Raw genomic sequence first — 22,352 nt, 5'->3', positions numbered from 1 at the left:
AGCCGGAGTACTAGCGGGTGATGGCTTCTCCCCTTGAGTGCTCCTCTGAGAGATGGGGGCCATGAGGGAGCTACGTGTCCCGCACGGCCAGCCAGGTCCCGTACCTCGCGAGGGGTCAGTGATGACCGCTCCGGCCAGTGCCGTAGGGCACTAAGGGCACGCTAAGAGCCACCAGTGCGCGCTCTTTCGTCCTTTACAAAGAAGAAAAACAGCGTGGAGTAAGGTTCCGCACCAGTTCTCCCTACAATTGTCACGTCACCCTCCGAGGGCATCATTCTTTCTGAGCCACCACGACGGCACCTTAGTTACGGTGGCTACGGAAACGCGGATTGGGCGGCTCGCGGGCGCCTCCTAGAGGCCGCTTTCCGGTCCTGCTGCCGAACGACGGGGCGGGCCTTTTGAGGAGGGCGGGAGGGAAGCCGGGAGTTGTAGGCTGCGGGGCGTGGCTTCCTCGGAGCGGTGCACGCCGGGAGTTGTAGTTCGAGGGCGGGGCCAGGGTGGCTCCAGGTGGAGCGCGGGCCTCGCCCGGATGGCGGCTGTGACGCGCGGCCGCCGGCCCTGGGGCTCGCTCCTCGGGCTGCTCGGGCTGGTCTCGGCCGCGGCCGCCTCCTGGGACCTGACTTCGCTGCGCTGCAACTTTGGCGACTTTTGTGAATGCGACTTCCGGCCCGACTTCCCGGGTGAGGAGCCGCGGGAGCCGGGCCGGAGGGCGGGGGAGCGTCGGGAGCCCCGGGCTTGCTCCGGCCTTGCTCCGGGCCGGAACAGCTGTGGACCCAGAGGGCCGAACGGCGGGGAGGGACCCGCGGACTCGAGGGTGGCCGAGGCCGGAAGCCTAAGGGGTCCGGACCTGAGGCAGGGAGCCGAGGCGAGGGCCGGGGGTGCCCGTTGGGGTCCAGGAGGGCCGCCGGGGTGGCGGGAGCCGTTGGACAGCAGGGGACGGCAGGGGGCGGGAGGCAGCCCCTCATCTAGGACCCTGGAGAACCGCCTGGCGGCTCCCGCAGCGACTCCCAGGGCTCTGTCCACAGCTGGGACAGACGTCTGAGCCCGGTTCCGGCCGGGACGTCCTGCTTGGGCCGCTGCCTTGTGGGGGCGTGTCCTGAGCGCCGCCTCCGCTTCCGTGGCCCTAGGTCTGGAGTGTGACCTGGCCCAGCACCTGGCAGGCCAGCACCTGGCCAGGGCGCTGGTGGTGAAGACGCTGAAGGCGTTCGTGCGGGACCCGGCGCCGAGCAAGCCGCTGGTGCTCTCCCTGCACGGCTGGACGGGCACCGGCAAGTCCTACCTCAGCTCCCTGCTGGCCCGCTACCTCTTCAAGGGGGGCCTCCGCAGCCCCCGGGTGCACCACTTCTCCCCCATCATCCACTTCCCCCACCCCAGCCTCATGGATCGCTACAAGGTACCCGTCGCCTGCGCCGCCCGGAGCCTGGGACAGAGCTGGCCGAGGTCTCTGATTCGCGGGGGGCGGCAGGGTGGCCGCGAGGGGTCATGTGGGTGCCCGCGTTGCTGCCCAAGCGCCGAGGACCACCGCCGAGGACCACCGCCGTGGCAAACACGGGCTCTTGCTGCTGCTGCTGGCTCCGCCGCTCTGCACCGCTGACGGTGCGGCTGGGAGCGCTCCCGGGGCAGGGAGGAGCAAGGGCCCCAGGAGGAGCCCTGGACAGGGAGGCGGAGGCCGGCATGGCTGTGTGGCCTCGGGCCGTTGTCTGCCTCTCTCTGGCCCCGTGGCGCCGTCTGGAAGGCTCTAGTCCCTGGCAGGGGCAGGCCCGGCTGGGGGGGGGGGGGGGACGTCAGGGGCGGAGGGGTACCTGTAGCTGCCCTCCAGCTCCCGTCTCTGCCCCCCAGAAGGACCTTAAGAGCTGGGTCCAGGGCAACCTCACTGCCTGTGGCCGCTCTCTCTTCCTCTTCGACGAGATGGACAAGCTGCCCCCGGGCCTGATGGAGGTCCTGCGCCCTTTCCTGGGCCCCTCCTGGGTCGTGTACGGGACCAACTACCGCAAAGCCATCTTCATCTTCATCAGGTGGGCGTGGCCTTGCGGCGGGCGCCGTGGGGGAGGCACCTGGAGGCCCTGCCAGCCCTGCCCGAGCCCCTCCCGCTCTTGGCTGGTGACAGTCACTCCGGGTGGTTGACCGTGACCTCTCAGGGTGCACCTGGGCCGTTCTGTAGGTCCTGACCCCTTGCGGGTTCCCCCGTGGGGCAGCCAGGGGGACATAGGACAAGCACTCGCGTCCTCTGGTCCCTGCTAAGTCTCCTGGCTGTGTCTTCCCTGAGCTCACTCCTCCTCCTCTAGACGTCGGCATTGGCATCAGGGCCCCGTTGGGCTGCGGGAGGGAGAGTCAGGAACATGAGCTGCCCTGTGACGGGCATTGAGGTGGAGGACAGGGGCCGGGGCTGCAGAGCTGGCCCCAGAGAGGGGTCGGGGCTCCCGCCGGCGGGCGGCTGCGCTCCCGTGCACCTGGGCCGGGTCTGGCCCCTCACTGCTCCCTGCTCGAGTGACGGCCTGGGTGCCCCACGGTTTCAGCAACACCGGCGGCGAGCAGATCAACCAGGTGGCCCTGGAGGCATGGCGCAGCCGCCGGGAGCGCGAGGAGATTGGCCTGCAGGAGCTGGAGCCCGTCATCGCCCGCGCCGTGCTGGACAACCCGCACCGTGAGTCGGGCTCGGGCCTGGGCCCGGTGGGCCGGGCTCCCTAGGGTGGCTGGGGTCGCACGCTCCCCCCGCTGCCCTGGGCGCTCCCAGCTCAGGGCAGACTGCTGGAGGGCCGGGGGCCCGGGGGCCTGCACCTGCCGTGCCCTGCGCTGGGAACACGGCTCCTCTCCTCCGGCCTCCCTGCAGATGGCTTCTGGCGCTCGGGCATCGTGGAGGAGCGCCTCCTGGACGCGCTGGTGCCCTTCCTCCCGCTGCAGCGGCACCACGTCCGGCACTGCGTGCTCAACGAGCTGGCCCAGCTGGGCCTGGAGCCCAGGGACGAGGTCGTGCAGGCGGTGCTGGACGCCACCCCCTTCTTCCCCGAGGACGAGCAGCTGTTTTCCTCCAACGGCTGCAAGACCGTGGCCTCCCGGCTCGCCTTCTTCCTGTGACCCTGCCTGGCCAGGCCTCCGGGACAGTGGGAGCCGGAACCCGAAGTGAAGGAGCAGAGGAGCGCTGGCCGGGCGGGGCCCGGGGCCCAGAGGGCGCTGGTCACCACAGCCTCGCCGCGCCCGCCGGAGCCTCCTCGTCTGAACTGGAACTCAGGGACCGCGGGGCGGCTGCGTGCCGCCTGGGCCTGTTCTCGCGCACCTCCTGCCCCACACACGGCCCAGGCCAGGGCCCCACGGTGCCCGGAGTGGAGGGACTCGAGCTGCCACCGGGGCCTGGTTCGGGAAGTGTTTAATTTTCTAAGAGAACAAGTGTAATAAACTCAGCCGTGGACCAGAGCAGTGCCCGCGCGGGTTTTTCGTTGCCCTGGGAGGAGGCCCCAGCGCTGGGGGAGCGGGGCCTCCCCGCCTCAGTGAGCCTCGGGGGCGTCACTGGGCCTTTCGGGGAGCAGCGTGACGCCGGGTTCCTGACCGGCCTCGTGTGGGCTGGCGCCCTCGGTGGTCTTGGTGTTGCTGAGGTTGGGGATCAGGTCCCCGATGACCTTGGCCTTGCTAGAACTCGAGCTTGTGCTTGGACTCCAGCTCGCGGCCGCCTCCGTCCTGCTGGGCTGCTGGCCCTGGCCCTGAGTGACCGGGGTCTCGCCGGAGCTCCAGCCGGGGTCTTGGAGAGCCTCCGCCTTGCAGGAACTGCGCATGAGCCCCCGGCCCTGGCCCTCGGCGGGGATGGGTCTCCAGCTCCGGCCGTGGGCAGCCTTGGCCCTTCTGAATCTCCGCCTCGGATGCTGGGTGCTCTCGCCCTGGGCCTGGGCGGCCTCCGTCTTGCTGGCGCTCTCGCCTTGGGCCTGGTCCTGGCCCTGACCCTGGCTGGCGCTCCCGCCCTGGCCCTGGCGCTGGGTGGCCTCGGTCTTCCTGGTGCTCCCGCCCTGGCGCTGGGTGGCCTTGACTTTCCTGGAACTCCCACCAGGGCCCTGGGTGGTCTTGGCTTTGCTGGTGCTCCGGCCCTGGCCCTGGGTGGTCTTGGCTTTGCTGGTGCTCCTGCCCTGGCCCTGGGTGGCCGCGGCGGTGCCGGAGCTCCGGCCCTGGCCGGCCTGGGTTCCTCCGGGGCCGGGGCCGGGGCCGGGGCTCTGGGCCTTCCGGTCCTGGCCCGACTCCGAGGACTGGGTCTTCGGCACTGATGACTCCGCGGAGGTCGCGGCGGTGCTAGAGCTGCTCTGGTACTCCCGGCCGAGTGTAGGCGTCTCCGTCTCCGAGGTGGACGCGGTGCTGACTGGGAAGGGTGTGCCAAGGGCAGCCCTCAGGCCCGCCCCTCCCCGGGCAGCTCCAGGAGGAGGGGCTTCCTGTCTCTGGCCTCCCAGGCACCTAGGGCCGTGGGGGAGGGGGCCCGGCCCAGGGCCCTGCGCTCCCTGCCCCCCCTTGGTGAACCCCCTCTTTCAGGTCCTTAAGCTCCCCGCTCCACCCCTCAGAATGGGGCTCGCTGCACTTGTGCCCGCCGCTGTGTCCCCCGCCGGGCCTCTGCCTGTCCCCCGGCTGACCGTTCACCTGAGCTGGCTTCAAACTCAGCCCCGGGCGAGGCCAGGCGAGGCCTGGGCCGTGCCCATCACCAGTGCAGGTGCAGGCTCGGCCCTGGGCCCCAGTGCCTGTGTCGGGCTGCCGGCACGGCCATCTCCCGGCCAGGTGCCGTCACACCCGTGCGCGGGGCTCTGCCAGAAGCAGCCCTCCATGGGGGTCAGAGCCCCTGGACGTTGGCAGAGATAGGCCGAGGGGAAGAAGAGAGGCCGGCTTGTAAGGGGGGTGGCAGCCTGGAGGGCGCACTGAGGCCCCTGCAGTGAGCGGGCAAACCCCGCCAGGGCCTCCGCCCCGCCCCCGGGAGGCTGCGGCTGCCACTCCAACTCTGTGGCCACTGGAGCCACATTCACAGCCAGGCCGGCGACTCCCTGACCCCTAACCTTGGGGTCACTCAGGCCCAGCCAGAGCCCTGGGGACTCACAGCCCAGGACGGAGCTGGAGGAGGTCTGGCCCACGTAGCTTTCCGACATGGACGGCACCTTGTGGGTGGCGGGCTCGGCTCTCTCCTCCTGTGGCGGCAGACAGGCGGGGCTGTCACAGACCGTGGGAGGCCCTGGGCACAGAGCGCCGCACAGGCACCGGGCCAGGGTCGGGGAGGCACGGGAGAGGCTCAGACGGGGCAAGGGGAGACGGCCCAGTGCTGTGAGGAAGGGGCTGTTCACCGGGCTGCCTGGGAGCCGCAGTGCGTGGGGAGCGGCCAGGGAGGACGGCAGGCTGGTCCTTGTCACCCTCCAGCACGGCTGCAGGCAGAGCCCTGGGCGCGGCTCACAGACAAGCCGCCTGCCCAGGGCCACGCAGGCAGGGAGAGATGCGTTCCCACTGCTGCCACCAGCCGGCCTGAGGGCCTGCGCCCCAGGTAGGACCCCATGACATAGGGGGCCACACAGCTAGCGGTCTTATACCTGTGTGTGTATTCCACCATGAAATGGGGGACAAGGCGCCGGCCTTTCCCATTCCTGGCAAGGGCGCCCTCGCCTGCGTGATGTTCCCTCTGCCGGCATCAAGCCCCGGGCTGCTAAACCGTGGGACGAGCAGGGGGTGGAGGGTCCCACAGCAGTGATCAGGGGCGCGGCGGCGAACCGCGCCAGCCACCGTGGAGCCACAGGAGCCAGAGGCCGGGGCAGGGGCGTCGTTCACAGAACACCAGTGCACGGACTTCAGCGTTTTTTGCACCAAAACCCTCTTACCTTTGGGTCCCATTTCCCATGAACTCTTTAAGGAACGCTACTAGGAGTGCGGCCATTTCTTTGAAGAAAAGGCCAAACTCACACGTGGAGTTGGGGCTTGTGGGGCGGGGGTCCGGACGGGCCTGGGGGCCTCCAGGGAGGAGGGGAGCGCTCCCGGGTCGGGGTGTTTGCTCACTGGGGCCGGGGCCGCAGGTCGGATTTACGTTATAGCCAACATGGTGTTTGTAGAAAAAGATTTCGGAATTAAGGAAAGTCTGAGCCAAGGGGTGAGTGCGGGCAGCTGGCCGTGGGAGGCCTGCGTGGGAGGACCCGGTCTCCAGGCTCTGTCCCCCAGGAGCACCCCTTGGTGGTAACTGCCCGCTCGGCAGAGCCAGGCCCAGACCCCGAGGGCCACTCACTGTCGCCTTCTCCTCCTCGGGGCCCTTGGCCTCTTCCACTGTGCGTGGGGGCTCCACCTTCAGGTCCTCGGGGACGGCCTTCGGCTCTTCGGCGGTTGCCGCCAGAGACCGCTCCCGCATCCAGGAGAGGCTCAAGGCCTGGGCCTTCTGCCGCTCCAGTTCCCGCACCCTGAGCAGCCTGCCGCACACGGCCCCGGGTGCCGGTCAGCCCCGCAGACCTCCCTGCCGCCCTCCGGGAGCGGACGGTGGCCTGGGGACGGCAGCCCCTGCCCGGGGGCTCGCTCTCCCCGGCGGCTCACCCCACGATGCCCTGCAGGCTGCTGGGCTGCTGGCTGCTCTCCACCAGACGCTCCAGCTGCATTTTGGCCAGGTGGCCTATCTGGCTGCCAAGGACGTCCTCCATCGACATGCCCGGGAAGAGGTTGGTCATCATCGGGACCAGCTGTGGGGACAGCACCCGAGCCCATGTCAGCCAGAGCGGGGTGGGGGGTTGGCTGCACGTGGTCCTTCCCAGGGCTGAGGAAGAAACGGCTTGGAAACTGTTTCCATTTTTATTAAAAAAAAAAAAAATGTATTTGAGATGGAGAGAGAGAGAGCAAGAGAGAGATTCCCTCCACTGGTTCACTCCCTACACGACCACAACGGCCAGGACTGGGCCAAGACTGAAGCTGGGGCCCAGGAGCCAGAGTAGGAACTGAAGCCAGGGGCCCGAATATAGGAAGCTGTGGTGGAATGAGAAGGCCATGCCAAGATGGCCGCTGGCAAGTAGCATCAGTTACTCAAGAATGGCTTTGAAACCCACCTGGCAACGGAGCCTGCCTGGCAACAGGCTGTGATTGGTTAGGGCATAGACCGCCCCTTGACTGGATTGGCTGCCTCGGCTATATAAGCTGCTGCACCAACTGAAATAAATGAGTCTGCAGGCTGCTCCCCTCTGGCCTGCTTTCACCCGACTCCCGTGGTCTGTGTGGTGACTCCGTGCCTCTTGCCCCCACCATGCTCCTCCTCTCAGAGAGCAATCCACAGCAACATCTGGTGCCCAAGGTGACTGGGAGAGAGACAGCATGTCGGACTTGGCGAGGACCCCCCCACCTTGATTTCGGCAAGAAGGCCCCTCGGTGTTTTGTGTGCTGTTCAGTTCTGTGAGGGTGAGCACAGAACCCCCTCCTATGCCCCGTCCTTGTCCTTGTCCTCGTACTAAGGGCCCCAGGTTAGGCACACACCACCCAGAAGAGTACGCCGCTTCTTGGCTCCTCCTTTTACTTTCGGTTTGCCCGGCGAATTCACATCAGGGACTGATCATCCTGGAATTTGGAACCAAGTCATCTTCCCTCATTGAGAGAGGTGATGCTCCGGAGACACCGTGTGGGAATATGGCCTTGACCTAACGAATCAAGGATGTCTCCCACTAAGCACAGGATATACGTATGATCTGACACATCACTGTCTGTTTGTCTAACATAGGGAAGCCCTGCAGAATGCCATCAGCCGCTGAGGTGCTAGGAATTTGTTACGGCAGCAGTGCTGTGCGTGTCTCCTTTGGCTAGAGTTGGCGTGGCACACTGCTCTTAAGTGCTCAGACATGGGAAAGATACCCCCTCTCGGAATCCCATGCAGATAATCAGAGTGATCAGAGCCTGACACTCCAGGTCCCTGTCTCACAGACAACAGTTGATGACTTAGGGAGAGAGAGCTGGACAGTGAAAATGACAATGTAGCAAACAAGGTAGCAAACAATGTAGCAATGCCTAGTCAGCCACCCCCCACATACCCGTGGGATGAACTTAGAGGACCTCCAGACGATAACTCATGTGAGGTCATCCCATCCGCACCCAGGGAGGATCCCCACATTTGTGGCAGTCCCCAGGCACCCCAGGCTCTCAGGGCAGCTGCTAGCTCCCATGCCATCCGCATGTTTGTCGTTACTCTCAAAGTGGACGCAAAATTCAGGCCCTGGATTCCAGCACCCATGGAAAGGCTTCTGCTAACCAAGGGTCGAGGGTAGGCTTGTGTCTTTCCAGAGAATGCGGGACAGCCCATTTGGGTACCAGCCAGAAACACCAAACCTGCAACTGACAGCCAACCAGAACCAGCTGAACCAGACTGAGAGTCCGCCTTGTTAGCAGATGCACCTGCCCTATCATCCTACCCTGAGAATCTGCCCACAGCCACATCCATTATTGTTTTATACTCCACCAGCTCTGGTCAGCCACTCGAACGGCCCACAGCCTGTGTGCACTCACGCCAGTCCTGATTACCACTGTTCCTCATTCCTACCCCCATCTGAGCAAGCACTCCTGTGGTCTCCCGATTTGAGCGCTGGTTAGTCAACGACGGGTAAGATCCCCTGGGGGACAACTAAGGCACAGCTGTGTACGAAGACCACATGGAAACGGGGTCAACAATGGTATGGCCAAGATTCATGCCTCCCATTGCTCAAAAATAAACGAAAAGGGGGAAATGTGGTGGAATCAGAAGGCCATGCCAAGATGGCCGCTGGCAAGCGAGCGGCAGTTACTCAGGAATGGCTTCAGAACCCACCTGGCAACAGAGCCTACCTAGCAACAGGCTGTGATTGGTTAGGCCATAGACCGCCCCTTGACTGGATTGGCTGTCTTGGCTATATAAGCTGCTACACCAACTGAAATAAACAAGTCTGCAGGCTGCTTGCCTCAGGCCTGCTTTCACCCGACTCCCGGGGTCTGTGTGGTGACTCCGCGCCTCTTGCCCCCACCATGCTCCTCCTCTCAGGAACGAATCCACAGCAACAGGATTCAGGCCAAACACCAGCCACAAATGGTGGTTTTTAGAGGGCTGGACCCTTTGGCCCAGGACAGGGAGGAGACCATGAGACAGGGACTAATCCCCACTGAGTCCAGCCGTGGGCATGCAACCAGGCCAAAGAGAGCCTGAGCCACCCTCCACGGACCTGGGGCCAGGGCACGGCCTCTCGGAGCCTCGCTGTCCTGCTCTGCCACCTGGGGGCCGTGTCCCCTCCTCTGGGGTGGGGACGAGGGCAGCCAGAGCCCGTTCCCTCCAGGGGCAGGGGGTCAGGCAGCCGGGCGCTGCCTCTGGACCCTCCCTCCGGCCAGCAGGGCCCCACCTTTGGCAGCTTGGGGTTGAGGAGCAAGGCGGTGGCGAGGTCCTGGCGGGCCCCGAAGACGTCCTGCAGGAGCTGCCGGCTCTTGGCCCGGTACAGGTAGTACTGGGCCTGCTGCGGGTTGTGCTGGATGGCGGCTGAGAAGTGGTCCTCTGCCTTCTGGAACTGCCTGCAGGACACAGGGGGCCCCAGGCCGCCATGAGGGGCCCACGTGGGCGCCACGGAGGACCTAGGGAGAACCAGGCAGCTCCCCCCTCCAGCTGCACCCTTGACGAAGCAAGTGAGGAGTTTTGTGATCTTGGGGAAGGGGAGGCTTCCTGGGAAGGCCATAAACCCAGGAGCTGTGTGCTATGGTGCAGTGTGGTAAGCCACCACCCACGATGCCCACATCCCACACGGGTGCCACCACCCATGATGCCCGCATCCCACATGGGCGCCGGTTCACTCTTGGCTGCTCCACTTCCAGTCCAGCTCTCTGCTGTGGCCTGGGAAACAGTGGAAGATGGCCCGAGTCCTTGGGCCCCTGCACCCGCGTGGGAGACCCACAGGAAGCTCCTGGCTCCTGGCTTCAGCCTGGCCCAGCCCTGGCCGTTGTAGCCATTTGGGGAGTGAACAAGTGGATGGAAGAGCTCTGTCTCTCTCTGCCCCTGTCTGTCACTTTGCCTTCCAAATAAATAAACATTTAAAGAAAAAACAAAGTGAAAATTCACTATCAAATTCCATGTTTTTGAGTAGTAAAAGCACCGCAATGAAAAGCAACATACAAGGGTATTTTAAGAGATTTTTGGAAAGTTGAATTAAAAGATGAGTTTATATTGGTGCAAAAATTTTTTTTTAAAGATTTATTTATTTGTTTGAAAGGCAGAGTCACAGAGAGGGAGATCTTCCAGCCACTGGTTCACTCCCCAAATGGCTGCATCGGCCAGGGCTGGGCCAGGTAGAAGCCAGGAGCTAGGAGCTTCCTCCAGGTCTCACGGGTGGGGGCAGGAACCCGAGTACTTGGGCCACCCTCCGATGCCTTCCCAAGCATGTTAGCAGGGAGCTGGATCGGAAGTGGAGCAGCCAGGACACAAGCCGGCGCCTGCCGAACCTGCTCTGCCAGAGTGCCTGCCCACGTGCAGGACATTTTTTGAAATGCATATTATCTAATAAGTTAATAATAAAGGAAGTGTTAATGAGCAACAGACAAATGGGCAGAAGAGCTGAGTAGGCCTCGGGCCTGGTACACACACACGGTGCCGGGCCGCACCAGAAACTCCCGCACAGGAAGTAATGGTGAGGGAGCGACTTTTGGCCCGTGAGATTTGCAAAGCTAAAGAATCGCGTTAGTGCCCTGTGCTGGGGGACTTGGCGTTAGTGCCCCGTGCTGGGAGACTTGGCGTTAGTGCCCTGTGCTGGGGGACTTGGCGTTAGTGCCCTGTGCTGGGAGACTTGGCGTTAGTGCCCTGTGCTGGGGGACTTGGCGTTAGTGCCCTGTGCTGGGAGACTTGGCGTTAGTGCCCTGTGCTGGGGGACTTGGCGTTAGTGCTGTGCTGGGAGACTTGGCGTTAGTGCTGTGCTGGGAGACTTGGCGTTAGTGCCCTGTGCTGGGAGACTTGGCGTTAGTGCCCCGTGCTGGGAGACTTGGCGTTAGTGCCCTGTGCTGGGAGACTTGGCGTTAGTGCTGTGCTGGGAGACTTGGCGTTAGTGCTGTGCTGGGAGACTTGGCGTTAGTGCCCTGTGCTGGGGGGACTTGGCGTTAGTGCTGTGCTGGGGGACTTGGCGTTAGTGCTGTGCTGGGAGACTTGGCGTTAGTGCTGTGCTGGGAGACTTGGCGTTAGTGCTGTGCTGGGGGACTTGGTGTTAGTGCCCTGTGCTGGGGGACTTGGTGTTAGTGCCCTGTGCTGGGAGACTTGGCGTTAGTGCCCTGTGCTGGGGGACTTGGCGTTAGTGCTGTGCTGGGAGACTTGGCGTTAGTGCTGTGCTGGGAGACTTGGCGTTAGTGCCCTGTGCTGGGAGACTTGGCGTTAGTGCCCTGTGCTGGGAGACTTGGCGTTAGTGCCCCGTGCTGGGAGACTTGGCGTTAGTGCCCTGTGCTGGGAGACTTGGCGTTAGTGCTGTGCTGGGAGACTTGGCGTTAGTGCTGTGCTGGGAGACTTGGCGTTAGTGCCCTGTGCTGGGGGGACTTGGCGTTAGTGCTGTGCTGGGGGACTTGGCGTTAGTGCTGTGCTGGGAGACTTGGCGTTAGTGCTGTGCTGGGAGACTTGGCGTTAGTGCCCTGTGCTGGGAGACTTGGCGTTAGTGCCCCGTGCTGGGAGACTTGGCGTTAGTGCCCTGTGCTGGGAGACTTGGCGTTAGTGCTGTGCTGGGAGACTTGGCGTTAGTGCTGTGCTGGGAGACTTGGCGTTAGTGCCCCGTGCTGGGAGACTTGGCGTTAGTGCCCCGTGCTGGGAGACTTGGCGTTAGTGCTGTGCTGGGAGACTTGGCGTTAGTGCTGTGCTGGGAGACTTGGCGTTAGTGCCCCGTGCTGGGAGACTTGGCGTTAGTGCCCTGTGCTGGGAGACTTGGCGTTAGTGCTGTGCTGGGAGACTTGGCGTTAATGCTGTGCTGGGAGACTTGGCGTTAGTGCCCCGTGCTGGGAGACTTGGCGTTAGTGCCCCGTGCTGGGAGACTTGGCGTTAGTGCTGTGCTGGGAGACTTGGCGTTAGTGCTGTGCTGGGAGACTTGGCGTTAGTGCTGTGCTGGGAGACTTGGCGTTAGTGCCCTGTGCTGGGAGACTTGGCGTTAGTGCCCCGTGCTGGGAGACTTGGCGTTAGTGCTGTGCTGGGAGACTTGGCGTTAGTGCCCTGTGCTGGGGGACTTGGCGTTAGTGCCCTGTGCTGGGAGACTTGGCGTTAGTGCTGTGCTGGGAGACTTGGCGTTAGTGCTGTGCTGGGAGACTTGGCGTTAGTGCCCTGTGCTGGGGGACTTGGCGTTAGTGCCCCGTGCTGGGAGACTTGGCGTTAGTGCCCTGTGCTGGGAGACTTGGCGTTAGTGCTGTGCTGGGAGACTTGGCGTTAGTGCTGTGCTGGGAGACTTGGCGTTAGTGCCCCGTGCTGGGAGACTTGGTGTTAGTGCCCTGTGCTGGGAGACTTGGCGTTAGTGCTGTGCTGGGAGACTTGGCGTTAGTGCCCTGTGCTGGGGGACTTGGCGTTAGTGCCCTGTGCTGGGAGACTTGGCGTTAGTGCCCTGTGCTGGGAGACTTGGCGTTAGTGCCCTGTGCTGGGAGACTTGGCGTTAGTGCTGTGCTGGGAGACTTGGCGTTAGTGCCCCGTGCTGGGAGACTTGGCGTTAGTGCCCCGTGCTGGGAGACTTGGCGTTAGTGCCCCGTGCTGGGAGACTTGGCGTTAGTGCCCTGTGCTGGGGGACTTGGCGTTAGTGCCCTGTGCTGGGGGACTTGGCATTAGTGCCCTGTGCTGGGAGACTTGGCGTTAGTGCCCTGTGCTGGGAGACTTGGCGTTAGTGCCCTGTGCTGGGAGACTTGGCGTTAGTGCCCTGTGCTGGGAGACTTGGCGTTAGTGCTGTGCTGGGAGACTTGGCGTTAGTGCTGTGCTGGGAGACTTGGCGTTAGTGCCCTGTGCTGGGAGACTTGGCGTTAGTGCCCCGTGCTGGGAGACTTGGCGTTAGTGCTGTGCTGGGAGACTTGGCGTTAGTGCTGTGCTGGGAGACTTGGCGTTAGTGCCCCGTGCTGGGAGACTTGGCGTTAGTGCCCTGTGCTGGGAGACTTGGCGTTAGTGCTGTGCTGGGAGACTTGGCGTTAGTGCCCTGTGCTGGGAGACTTGGCGTTAGTGCTGTGCTGGGAGACTTGGTGTTAGTGCCCTGTGCTGGGAGACTTGGCGTTAGTGCTGTGCTGGGAGACTTGGCGTTAGTGCTGTGCTGGGGGGACTTGGCGTTAGTGCCCTGTGCTGGGGGACTTGGTGTTAGTGCCCTGTGCTGGGGGACTTGGCGTTAGTGCCCTGTGCTGGGGGACTTGGTGTTAGTGCCCTGTGCTGGGAGACTTGGCGTTAGTGCTGTGCTGGGAGACTTGGCGTTAGTGCTGTGCTGGGAGACTTGGTGTTAGTGCCCTGTGCTGGGGGGACTTGGCGTTAGTGCCCTGTGCTGGGGGGACTTGGTGTTAGTGCTCTGTGCTGGGAGACTTGGCGTTAGTGCCCTGTGCTGGGAGACTTGGTGTTAGTGCCCTGTGCTGGGGGGACTTGGCGTTAGTGCCCTGTGCTGGGGGGACTTGGCGTTAGTGCCCTGTGCTGGGGGACTTGGCGTTAGTGCCCTGTGCTGGGAGACTTGGCATTAGTGCCCTGTGCTGGGGGACTTGGCGTTAGTGCCCTGTGCTGGGAGACTTGGCGTTAGTGCCCTGTGCTGGGAGACTTGGCATTAGTGCTGTGCTGGGAGACTTGGCGTTAGTGCCCTGTGCTGGGGGGACTTGGCGTTAGTGCTGTGCTGGGAGACTTGGCGTTAGTGCTGTGCTGGGAGACTTGGCGTTAGTGCCCTGTGCTGGGAGACTTGTTGTTAGTGCCCTGTGCTGGGAGACTTGGCGTTAGTGCCCTGTGCTGGGGGGACTTGGCGTTAGTGCCCTGTGCTGGGGGGACTTGGCGTTAGTGCCCTGTGCTGGGGGACTTGGCGTTAGTGCCGTGTGCTGGGAGACTTGGTGTTAGTGCCCTGTGCTGGGAGACTTGGCGTTAGTGCTGTGCTGGGAGACTTGGTGTTAGTGCCCTGTGCTGGGAGACTTGGTGTTAGTGCCCTGTGCTGGGAGACTTGGCGTTAGTGCCCTGTGCTGGGAGACTTGGTGTTAGTGCCCTGTGCTGGGGGAACTTGGTGTTAGTGCTGTGCTGGGGGGACTTGGCGTTAGTGCCCTGTGCTGGGGGGACTTGGTGTTAGTGCTGTGCTGGGGAGACTTGGTGTTAGTGCCCTGTGCTGGGAGACTTGGCGTTAGTGCTGTGCTGGGAGACTTGGCGTTAGTGCCCTGTGCTGGGGAGACTGGGGGGATCTGGTTTATGTCAGGCCACTGTCTTGGGAGAGCGACGTGGCAGTATCTGTAAAATGCCAAATGCCCACACTCTCAAGCTGAATGATTTAGCTTCCGGTGAGCCAACCTACAACCTGACCATTGTGAACGCACGCGGTCTGCCCTGGGTGCCGCCTGCAATAAACCCTGAAAGCGGCCCAACGCAGAGGACCGTCCAGGGAACTCACAGGAGCCCCGGAAGCCAGGCCGTCGTCCCGGGTGCATACCACGTGGCGCGGCGTGATGGCGCTTTCGTAAAATCATCATAAGCTGTGTTTATCTGCACAGCAAAAAGTCTGGAGGGATCTCTGGCAAACTCAGCGGGGCCGGGGAGCTGGGAGGAGGAGCCCCGCCCTGAGGTATACATCGCGGAACTCCTAGCTTACTAAAAGTAGCACGGTTACCGTAACTATGCCGGGGTGGGGGCGGGGAGGGGAGTGCAGGCGCCGCCGTGAAGACTTGGGAAATAAAACTGGTGTTTAGGAGCCGCAGCTGGGAAAGCAGCCTGGAGACCCCCCGCCCGCCCCGGCCCCGGGGGGGTCCCGCCGGCCCCGCCCCGCGCACCTGCGCCGCTGCAGACCCCGCCCCCGCCCCGGGGGGTCCCGCCGGCCCCGCCCCACGCACCTGCGCCGCTGCAGACCCCGCCCCCCGCCCCGGGGGTCCCGCCGGCCCCGCCCCACGCACCTGCGCCGCTGCAGACCCCGCCCCCCGCCCCGGGGGTCCCGCCGGCCCCGCCCCGCGCACCTGCGCCGCTGCTCGCAGAAGCCCAGCTTCTCCTGCAGCAGCCCCATGCGCATGTTGGCGCCCTCGTCCTCGGGGCTCAGCGCCAGCGCCTGCTGGTAGTCGGCCTCAGCAAAGGTCAGGTTGCCCAGCTGGAAGAAGCAGTCTGGGGACCAGGGGAGGGGGCGGAGTGTGGCCCCCGCCCCGACTTCCACGCCCGCGAGAGTCCCAGCCCGGCCCGCTGCAGCCCGGCTCCCTGTCCTGAGCGCCTCCCGGGCCGCGCGCCCGCCCGCAGCCTGGCGCGCCGCTCACCGCCGCGGTTGATGTAGAGCCCCTTCTCCTGCTGCTCATCCTTGAGGGCCTTGTTGAGCAGTAGCACGCCCTCCTGGTAGGCGCCCTGCATGTAGCAGTGCACCGCGAAGTCGTTGTAGGTCAGCAGCAGCTGGCGCTGCGCCGGCCGCACGACGTCCTGCAGGCTGCTGGGCACCATGTCCAGCGCCTTCAGGAAGTCCTCCACGGCCGCATCGAACTGCCCGAGCCGGCGGTACATGGTGCCCCTGCGGGCGAGGAAGGGGCAGGAGGCCCAAGCACTGCGGCGGCCGGGACGGGGGAAGCCCCACCTCCCGCACTGGGCTGTCCCGGGGGTCTGGCCCTGGCAAGCTGGCATTTCTCAAAAGCGGCTTCTCTCTTCCCCTTTGGAGGCCAGGCCTGAGCCACCCCGGGGTAAGGCCTTCTTCTCACACAGGACACGTTTAACTCCCGGGCCAGACCACCAGGCTCAAGGTTAAGTGACTTCGAGGCAAGTGGCAAGTCCCTGGGGAACCACCTTCCAGCCCGACTCCCGCCCCCTGCGCGGGGGGCCGACCCTCCAGCTCCCAGTGCTCGAAAGGCCTGGGGTTCCAGGAGCCCCAGGTTAGCCGCGAGGCTGGGCCGCTCTTCCAGGACCGGGGACAGAGACCACCTCTGCCATGCCCTGGCCCCAACAGACGCTGGCTGGGCAAACGGAGGCCTGGGGAGGGTCAGGGACTCCCCGCAAGACCACGAGCTGCCCCGGGGCAGGACAGTACCGGAAGAGGAAGAAGCTGGGGTCCAGGGGGTTGTTCTCGATGGCGCAGCTGATGCACAGCAGTGCGTGCTGCAGCTTGCCCTGCACGGCCAGGATCCCGGCGTCCTGGCGGGCCTGCTGGGCCTGCTGCACCATCGTCTTGAGCAGCAGCTTGGCCTGCACGTGCTTCGGGTTCAACAGCAAGGCGCTGTGCAGGTCCCGGTAGCACAGGCTGGGCTGAGGGGGGCAGGGGCAGCTTCAGCGGCGCAGGCCGGCCGGCTGAGCCCCACTGTGCCCAACAGAGGGGACGGAGAGGCGCCGGCCTCCGAGTGGGCAGGCAGGCGTCAGGCCACGCCCCTTCTCTGTCCACTGGTTCTGCCCCCTGTAGGAGGCAGGAGGCCCTGTAGGAAATGCCCACCCTGTGTCTCATGTTGCTTATTTACTTACTTTTTTTTTTTTTTTTTTGACAGGCAGAGTGGACAGTGAGAGAGAGAGAGAGACAGAGAGAAAGGTCTTCCTTTTGCTGTTGGTTCACTCTCCAATGGCCGCTGTGGCCGGCGTGCTGCAGCTGGCGCACCGCGCCTATCCAAAGGCAGGAGCCAGGTGCTTCTCCTGGTCTCCCATGGGGTGCAGGGCCCAAGCACTTGGGCCATCCTCCACTACACTTCCCGGGCCACAGCAGAGAGCTGGCCTGGAAGAAGGGCAACCGGGATAGAATCCAGAGTCCCGACCGGGACTAGAACCCGGTGTGCCGGCACCACAGGAAGAGGATTAGCCTAGTGAGCCGCGGCGCCGGCCTTTACTTACTATTTTTAAAAATGTATTTATTCATTTGAAAGGCAGAGTGACAGGGAGAGATATTGTACTTGCTACTTCACTCCCCTAAATGATCACAATAAGCCAGGAGCCAGGAACTCCATCCAGATCTCCCCTGTGGGTGGCAGGGGCCCAAGGACTTGGGCCATCTCCTGCAGGGGCTGGATCGGGAGCAGAGCCGACGGGACTCCAGCCAGCGTTTGATGTGGGAGGCCGGCGTCACCAGCGGCAGCTAAACCCGCTGCCCCCAGGTCCATTCTTGCTGGCCTTGGCCAGCCCAGCCTCACTGCTTCCTGCCTCCTTGTAGGACTTGTGCGGCGCTCTCCGTGGGGAAGGAGTGACCTCCTGACTGCGGCCGTCCCGTCCCCATCCGTCCTGTCCTCCCCCTGTACTCCCCCTTCCATGCCCTGACCCGTCAGCCCGAAAACAACCCTGAGCGAGACGGATTCAGGTCTGAGTGCGAGCAGAGCGCATCCCCGGCAAACGCAGCGGGCGCAGGGCAGCGGACACAGGGTGGCAGAGCAGCAGTTGCGGGGCGCAGGGCAGCGGGCGCAGGGGCGCAGGGCAGCAGTTGCAGGGGCACAGGGCAGCGGGCACAGGGTGGCAGAGCAGCGGTTGCGGGGCGCAGGGCAGTGGGCGCAGGGCAGCGGTTGCAGGGCAGCGGGCGCAGGGGCGCAGGGCAGCGGGCACAGGGGCGCAGGGCAGTGGGCACAGGGTGGCAGAGCAGCGGTTGCAGGGGCGCAGGGCAGCGGTTGCAGGGGCGCAGGGCAGCGGTTGCAGGGGCGCAGGGCAGCGGGCGCAGGGGCGCAGGGCAGCGGTTGCAGCCGGTGTTGGCAGACCTGGGAGGTTCTGGAAAGGCAGCAGCTGGGGGCGGGGCTCTGGAGGAGCTACCTGGTCTCAAGGACACTGCCCGTGTGACCGTGGACAAGGTCACCCTGGGCTGACTCTTCACTGGATCAACCTCGGAGGGTTTCTGGAGCAGAACTATACACACCTCGGGGAAGGGCGGGCACTGCCTAGTGGTCAAGTCGCTGGTAAGGCCCCCGTGTCCCGCCGTAGCAGCCCTCCTGGGCGTGGCCCCCAGCTCCGGCTCCTGACTCCAGCTTCCTGCTGGTGGCCCAAGTGACTGGGTCCCGCCACCCACGAGTGCCCTAGATTGAGTTCAGGCGCCTGGCTTTGGCCCTGGCCCAGGTTTAGCCAGAATGGGCATTTGGGGAGTGAACCAGAGGGCGGGGGAGCTCTCTCCGACATTCCAAACCAAACATGAGAAGTATGTGGAGCAGGCCTGGCTGGGCCGGCCGCGTGGACAATCACTGTCGGTAATTACTGCTCTTGGGCCTTTGAAGGTGTTGGGCCCTGAATCACTGGCAGGACGCTGGGGGTGTGGCCTGGGTGGGTGGGGGGGACAAGAGACACCATAGAAGGGCAGCGCCCATCTACCCACAGAATTGCAGGCTCACAGTCCCAACAGCCCAGGACACCCCCAGCAGCCGGAGGGAGGTGACCCCACCTCTTCCCTTCCTGTCCCTTCCTGTCCCCATCCCCCAGGCCAAGCCGGGACACCGGGGCTGTTCTGGATCCTTCCTGGCACCGCCCTGTGGCGCCTCTGCTCAGGGACCTTTCCTGCGTGGGCTCGGGTGACACGGGTCGCTGACCTGGGGGTTTCCAGGGGGTCCAGCAAAGGCCTGGCTGACCCTGAATGGGGACCGAGTGAGGACAGGACAACGCCCATGCTGGGGAGCTGAGTGGCCAAGGCTGATCAGGGTCTCTGCCCAGGGAGGACAGACCCCTCCCTGGCCCCCACTGCACCCTGGGGCATGACTGCTGGGCTGGCGGAGAGCCTGCCTCCTCCTGGGGTCCCAGGCTGCGAGCAGAGCCGGCTCCTGCCCCCTGCCCACTCGACCTTCTGGAAGGAGTTGTAGAGCCTGGCCCGGAGGACGTAGACATCGGCGTTGCTGGTGCCTTGCTGCACCTCCTTGGTGGCGAGGTTCAGGCAGTCATGGTGGCGTTTGAGGGCCAGGAGACAGGCCATGCTGGGGGCGGAGGGCACAGGTGCTCTCTGTGTCCCGGGGAGGAGCAGGAGGGGCCGCTGGGAGGCGGGGCGGCCGGGACTCACCATCGGTACCGGAAGCAGGGCTTCTCGGGCTGGAGCTCGGAGGCCTGGGAGAAGATGTTCAGGGCGTCCAGGAAATCACACTGCTCATACAGGCACTGGCCCTGGGGGGCGAGGACAGTGGCCTCAGCAGCTGACCTCGGCTGTGCCCCTGGGGGACCGGGGCAACACAGGGCCGGAGCCTTTGGATCTGGGAGAGACTAACAGAGATACAGGAAGGCAGGAAGAAGTGGTGAGAGGCACAGGGTTGGCGGGAGACAGCAACAGAGAGCCTGGGAGGCGGAGCTAAAAGTTCCCGGCTCTGGGTGCAGAGCCCTGCGCTTCTCTCACTGGCACCACCAAGCCGCTCCCTCTGGAACGAGGGAACAGAGGCTCCGAGAGGTGAAGCCACTTTCCCAAGGTCACACAGGAAGTGACAGGGCGGGAACCTGGCCCCCAGCAGACGGATTAAGCACACGGTCTGGGCAACTGTGCTATTTAGTACCACAGCCACTAGCCGCACACTGCTATGGGAGCGTCAATCAATCAAGTTAAGGGGAGGCTGGCACAGGGTAAGACGCCCAGGTCCCTTGTCAGAGCGCCCTGGTTTGCTCCCAGGTCCAGGGCCGATCCTGGGAGGCACCGGAACCGCCCATGCAGAAGATCTGAATTCCCGGCTCCCATCATCAGCCGAGAGGGTGAACCAGCAATGGGAGCTGTCTGTCTGTCCGTCTGTCCATCTGTGTCTCTCACATAAAAACAAGGAAATCAATTAAACTAAAAATTCAGCTGCTCAGTCCTACTTGCCAAAGCTCAAGGGCTCAGGGGTTCCACACAGCGAGTGGGCGCCGCCGCAGGGAGTTCTACTGGGCCGTGCCATAGGACCTTCCCCACCCCAGTAGTAAGCCAGCTCTGCAGGTGGGGACGGACAGGGACACGGAGCCCTCGCGCGGCCAGTGCTGTGGTGCAGTGGACAGCCGCCCCTGCACGCCTGCATCCCTGAGCGCAGCTCCAGCCCCTGCTAATGCACCCGGGAAAGCAGCGGACGGCTCAAGGGCTCGGGCCCCTGCCCCGCGTGGGAGACCCGGATGGAGCGCCCGGCCCCTGGCTCTGGCCTGGCTCAGCCCCTGCTGCTGTGGCCATTTAGAGAGTGACCCGGGGGGTGGATGCAGATCTTTTTTTTTTTCTCTGTGTCTAATTCTGCCTTTCAAATAAAGCAATAAATCTTTAAAAAAATATAACGGCCGGTGCCGTGGCTCACTAGGCTAATCCTCCACCTTGCGGCGCCGGCACACCGGGTTCTAGTCCCGGTCGGGGTGCCGGATTCTGTCCCGGTTGCCCCTCTTCCAGTCCAGCTCTCTGCTGTGGCCCGGGAGTGCAGTGGAGGATGGCCCAAGTGCTTGGGCCCTGCACCGGCACGGGAGACCAGGAGAAGCACCTGGCTCCTGGCTTCAGATCAGTGCAATGTGCCCGCCGCGGCGGCCATTGTGGGGTGAACCAACAGCAAAGGAAGAGCTTTCTCTCTGTCTCTCTCTCTCACTGTCCACTCTGCCTGTCAAAAGTAAATATATATATATATATATATATATATCTGAAAAGAGGATCCCCGGGGAAGATGGAGTTGGTTCCGGGAACAAGGAACGGCCCCGGGCTGGAGGGGGAGGCGGCCGTGCCAGGAGAGCGGCCGGAGCCGTGCGGGGCCGGGGAGCTCCGGGCACCTGCAGGTACAGCACGAAGGTGAGCCGCTCCAGGTACACGGCGTTCTCCGGCTGCGCGGAGTAGGCCCTTCGAAGGTTCTGGGCAGCCGACGAGAAGTCGCAGAGCTGGATGTAGGCCTCGGCCCGTAAGGCATAGAAGTCCACCTAGGGCGAGGGGCCCCGTTGCCCTCGGGGCTGGGGGAAGGCTCCCCTGGGGCAGCGACTCGTGGGACCGGCACTGGCCAGCGCGGGGGGAGTGCGGGCAGCCCCTGCCTGCGTCCACGCAGGCCCCTCACCAGCTCGGAGTCCAGGTGGAGGGCGCGGGAGCAGAACAGCACCGCCAGCTCCCAGTCCTCCTGTTGCAAGCACCTCTGGCCTCGGTAGTAGCTGTTGGGGCGGGGGAAACGCGGGCAGAGGTGCGGAGGGGCCGGCCCGGCAGACGGCTGGGGTTCAGGGGGGTGGAGGCGGATGGGGGTAGGCAGAGACCCGGGGAGGGCGGACTGGGGTCCTTGGGAGACTCCTCTGGGCCAGCAGTCCCGGATGTTCTGGGGGGGCCACGGCGGAGTTCCCCGAGGGGAGCTGGCTGTGGGCTGTGTGGGCGGGACCAGGGTGCAGACAAGGCGGGCACTCACTACTCCCTGACTTTGAAGGGCACTGAGACCCCCGCGACCTTCGGTCTCGTCTCCTTGGACACGTGGAACACCTGGCTGGTCCCGAAGACCCGCTGCACATTCCCCTTGGGGGCCGGGATCACCCACGGCTTCTGGACGGTCTGGGAGGCCGCCTGGAAGATGGCCTGGTAGTGCTCCAGTGCGCTCTAGAGCCAGGGGTCAGCAAGTGGGGCGGGCCTCAGAGACACAGCCCCAGGCACTCTGCACAGTGGGGGGACAGTCCCCACTTCCAGCCCCTCCCCGGGGCGCTCCCCCCTCTCCCTCCAGTCCTGCCTCTCTCCTCCCGAGGTCAAGGTCAGGGGTCAGAGGCCTTGCCAGCTCCTACTTCCAGCTACTGACACCCAAAGCTCCAATGCTGCCAGCTCAGGCCCCGCCCCCTAATCGCTGGCCCTTAGCTGTCCCGTGGGACCCTCACGCCCAGCAGGTCACTCCAGGCCGCCTTCCAGACCCCCCAGCCACGGCGGCCGGAGCCCTCTATCTCATCAGTCCTCAGGCCTGCCTCAAAGTCTCTCAGGTCTCGCGTCTTCCTTCTCCCAGGCCCCTCATCCGGGCCAGCGCGATCTCTGGACACCATCTCAGCCACGCGTCCCAGGCCGCCGTTGTCCTCAGAGTCCAGAGCCCGCCCTGAATTGCACTACCGACCCCGCTCCGCCCACACTTCACGCCTTTGCCGCGAACGCAGCCCTGGCCCCTCCGCCTCGGCTCCCCAGCCCCCACCTCGCCGGAGTTGGTCATCGCGCCCCTTCCGGAGGGCTGCGGCCCCGCCCCCTGCGTTGCTAGGCACCGTCTCCGGGACGCTCACAGGCCCCGCCCCAGAGTTGCTAGGCACCGCCTCCAGGACGCTCACAGGCCCCGCCCCAGGGCCCAAGGCCCCGCCCCCAGGACCCGCGGACCCTCAGGAAACTTTTATTAGCTAGAAAGGTTGAGGCCTACAGCCGGGAAGGAGCTCGCAGGGCTCCCGCAGCCAGGCG

The 22,352-nt window shown here is 64.3% G+C and overlaps 2 protein-coding genes across 4 annotated transcripts; one reads left to right on the top strand and one right to left on the bottom strand.

The window, feature by feature from the left end:
• The first annotated feature begins 505 nt into the window (after positions 1 to 505).
• On the top strand, positions 506 to 3,411 carry TOR2A (torsin family 2 member A). Of its 3 annotated transcripts, none has more exons than XM_051835814.3 (5): positions 506 to 680; positions 1,128 to 1,393; positions 1,843 to 2,015; positions 2,517 to 2,644; positions 2,831 to 3,411. In XM_051835814.3, the coding sequence occupies exons 1-5, from the start codon at positions 530 to 532 to the stop codon at positions 3,073 to 3,075; spliced, it is 963 nt and encodes a 320-aa protein (XP_051691774.1). In that variant the 5' UTR covers positions 506 to 529; the 3' UTR covers positions 3,076 to 3,411. The 3 variants fall into 3 exon arrangements, with proteins under 3 accessions (XP_051691774.1, XP_051691735.1, XP_017205570.2); XM_051835775.3 differs by having other exon boundaries at positions 1,840 to 2,015; XM_017350081.4 differs by having other exon boundaries at positions 1,128 to 1,440; positions 1,840 to 2,015.
• On the bottom strand, positions 2,925 to 22,116 carry TTC16 (tetratricopeptide repeat domain 16). Its single transcript, XM_051835250.3, has 14 exons — positions 22,099 to 22,116; positions 21,343 to 21,527; positions 21,007 to 21,097; positions 20,732 to 20,875; positions 19,038 to 19,138; positions 18,825 to 18,954; positions 16,128 to 16,342; positions 15,373 to 15,617; positions 15,085 to 15,226; positions 9,327 to 9,492; positions 6,523 to 6,665; positions 6,224 to 6,401; positions 5,060 to 5,147; positions 2,925 to 4,339 (listed from the first exon to the last, which is right to left on the bottom strand). The coding sequence occupies exons 1-14, from the start codon at positions 22,114 to 22,116 to the stop codon at positions 3,483 to 3,485; spliced, it is 2,703 nt and encodes a 900-aa protein (XP_051691210.3). The 3' UTR covers positions 2,925 to 3,482.
• Positions 22,117 to 22,352: the final 236 nt, after the last annotated feature.

This window comes from Oryctolagus cuniculus, chromosome 1, assembly GCF_051225735.1.
Source record: "Oryctolagus cuniculus isolate XC-2025 breed Fujian yellow rabbit chromosome 1, ASM5122573v1, whole genome shotgun sequence".
NCBI lineage: Eukaryota > Metazoa > Chordata > Mammalia > Lagomorpha > Leporidae > Oryctolagus > Oryctolagus cuniculus.
Note: the sequence above shows the minus strand (reverse complement) of the source record. Positions and strands in the feature narration are given on the sequence as shown.